This window comes from Populus euphratica, unplaced genomic scaffold (assembly GCF_000495115.2).
Source record: "Populus euphratica unplaced genomic scaffold, PopEup_1.0 scaffold127.1, whole genome shotgun sequence".
Lineage (NCBI taxonomy): Eukaryota > Viridiplantae > Streptophyta > Magnoliopsida > Malpighiales > Salicaceae > Populus > Populus euphratica.
Window position 1 is genome coordinate 495,170 of NW_011500017.1, and position 3,074 is coordinate 498,243.

The 3,074-nt window shown below is 31.5% G+C and overlaps 1 protein-coding gene across 1 annotated transcript; it reads right to left on the reverse strand.

The window, feature by feature from the left end:
- Positions 1-1,916: 1,916 nt before the first annotated feature.
- Positions 1,917-2,865, reverse strand: LOC105141762 (major allergen Pru ar 1-like). The gene is made up of 2 exons (XM_011049108.1): positions 2,623-2,865; positions 1,917-2,511 (listed from the first exon to the last, which is right to left on the reverse strand). Exons 1-2 carry the CDS (start codon positions 2,804-2,806, stop codon positions 2,222-2,224), a joined length of 474 nt encoding a protein of 157 aa, XP_011047410.1. The 5' UTR covers positions 2,807-2,865; the 3' UTR covers positions 1,917-2,221.
- Positions 2,866-3,074: the final 209 nt, after the last annotated feature.

The window sequence follows — 3,074 nt, forward strand, 5'->3', positions numbered from 1 at the left end:
TGTTGCTATAATTTGGACTTGAAAATGGTATTTTTAAATCTTGGGCCCTATGAAAGTTGTACGCCTATGTCTTACCTTTCCATCCATATAAAGTACATCTAAATTCGAGATCTACAGCTCCAGATATGACCTAATTACCAAATAGTGTTCTAGTTTGGATTGCACCAGCATCTCTTTTCTAAATTTGGTTATCTCTTTGTCCTTTCAATTTCAATACTTCAACTCATCAATTAATCATTTTATTTATGTGATAGACCTGCATTTAGGATGAATATTTTGCCATAAATTAAAGGTACCTTATGGTATCAAACTTGTTATTATAGAACATATTTTAGTTGAGTTATTGATGCTTCATGTGTAAAATAATGATATAAAACCTTAATAAAAATACACTTTTAAGTATTAATCATCATACCAGGTGCAGTTTGGCAACCATGCACTTAAGAGTCTTGGGTTTGGTAACCATGTCAAGTCCATACAACTTTCGTAGCTTTGTTATAGTGTGTCTAGCCTAGGGTCCAAGCCTATATATATATATATATGGTTTAGGTTTAGTGCTTATCAGAATCTGAATAGGTGATAATTAAAATGTTGAGTCTTTTAATTTTACTTTTTATAAAAAAAAAACATTTAAACTATCATTAAGGTATTCTTAATAGAGATCTAAGTTCGGAATTTATTTATAAACAACAAATCATTATATAAATCTAATCTAACATTTTAGATCTAAAAAATCAAATCATATCTTCCTATTGAAATAATTTATTTTCAATGTTTATGAATTTTTTTATTACTTTAATAGAAATTATATCTTTTCTCTTTTCTTTTGAATTTTTATTTTTTATATTTTTTAAAAAAGATATGGAGCCCTCCATAATGGAAGATTTAACGAATTAAAAAAAAGAAGATATGGTTGCCAAACCCAGGTGCGTAAGTCTAATATAGTTGCTAGGCCTAGACATATAGGTCCTGACTGAAGCGTCTTGGGGTGACAAACCATACCATCCCCTAGGTCCTTGGGTCTACTATTCATGTCAGATTTGAGGTACTTGAATTTTGTAAGTCTTATATAATTGTTAAATTTAAAATATTTAAAATATTTTTTATACATTTAATATTTTGTTTTTACATTTTAAAAAAATTAACATTTACCTGTTACAGCCAAATGTACTAGCACAAAATCAAAAAGGCCACATCCCCTCCCAAGTTTTTAAAAATTCCTTTAACTGATATAATTATAAACCCTCCGAGATTATTACCTTTGATTCATATATTATATTTTATTTCTTACTGAAATTCAATGAATCTAGAGATGAATTACAAAAGTAGATTTCATTTTTGAAACTTTGAGGTATTGTTAGAATTAAAAGAGACAAACCATTTTTTCTTAAAATTAATCGATCTTTCCCTTGAAGCAACAAGCATTCATTCTATAAAAAAAAAAGAAAAAAAGGCATCAAATGAAGGAAAAATATTCATCATCTAGTTATGTGATCGTTGAAAAATATCAACATGAGGTTATGTAGATATGTTCACATATGTAAAAAATTTTATTAAGACCAAGTAAATTCTTTTTTTGTTTAGAGAAAAACTAAAAACAAGAGAGAATTTTTTTTATATATAAATACACTTTAAGTTACTAAATTAGGAAACTCACCATTGAATCCACATTAAAATCATGATCTAATAACTCATAAATATTCTTTTTATTTTCTTATGTTTACATTAATAATTGAAATAAATTCACAAAAAATATAGATATTTAAAACCTATTTATTTTTAGGTTGACCTCAATTTCAGATGTATAAAGTATTAAAAGGATGTTTTTAATTAACTAGAAAATGCAAGTTGCACCGCATATGCAACCTCATTTTTAAATGAACACTTATTAATGGAAGTAGACCATCAACAACTACTATTACAATTTAGTCCACATCGAATTTTTTTAATGGTAAAATATGATAAAGAGAGAGTTTTGCATGTGTAGTGAAGTCAAATTTTTTCCTATACGGTGTGAGCATACCATTCACACTCAAAGCATTCAGGGAAGTTTCTTTCAGGAATTGAAAAGATGTAAAACACTTAATTTCATAATTATTATATATTAGAAAGAGGCAGAAGCTACTCTTATTTGGTAAACATATATAGAAGCAAGACTACAGTGATCAGAGAGTCTAATGCATCACTAAGTGGTGTCTCGGAGTGTCTCATCGCAGTATCATTATGCGTAGGCCTGAGGATTTGCAACTACGTAGGCTTCCACAGCCTTGAAAACTGCTGCTGCCTTTTCCTTGTCTTCCTTAATTTCCTCTTCCTTTATTTCAGCACCTGGTTTTGGGAAGTACCTGCTCACCAGTGTACCTTTGCATCCTCCTTCAGGGGTGGCCTCAAACTTAATATCATAAGCAATTGATTCAAATTTGTCCAGCAAAGTAACACCCTCAATTGTTGTGTAGCTATGAGTCAGCTTGTCTTTGTCCACTGCATCAATCCTGTGCTTCGCATACTTACCTGCATAAGAAAAGGAACAAAGATGACAATTTTGTCATTGTGTACTTCTCCTTATGTTGTAATTAATTAAATATTTTGTTCTATTGAATAAAAAAGTGAAAAGTAACTAGCCTTCGACAAAGGTCAACTTCTTGATAGTCCCAGGGCCTCCATTGCCTTCGATTGTTTCAATACTCTTCACAGCCTGCGGCGCGAGCTTGGGAATGAGGGTGTCAGCCTCAAGTACCATGGCCGTGAACAACCTTTTAGCCACGACGGGGCTGGAGAACTCCTCGGTGAATGTGAGAACTTCCATGGTTTTTTCTAAAGCAAACAATGAAGAGAAGGATATGAAAAGATGGGTGACGAAGTGAAAACAAAGGTTTGGTATTTATATATAGATTGAGAAGAAAAAGGTCTCATGTGTTAGGGCTGGCTAGTGTGTGATGCCAATTACTATGGCTGGCACCAACTCAACTAATTCAGTAGCTAATTATTCAGCTTGAAATAAAAAATCGGCAGCGGATGAGCTTCTGGCATGTACATAATTTCTAGAAGACGATCTCAACGAGGAAAATGGTTGT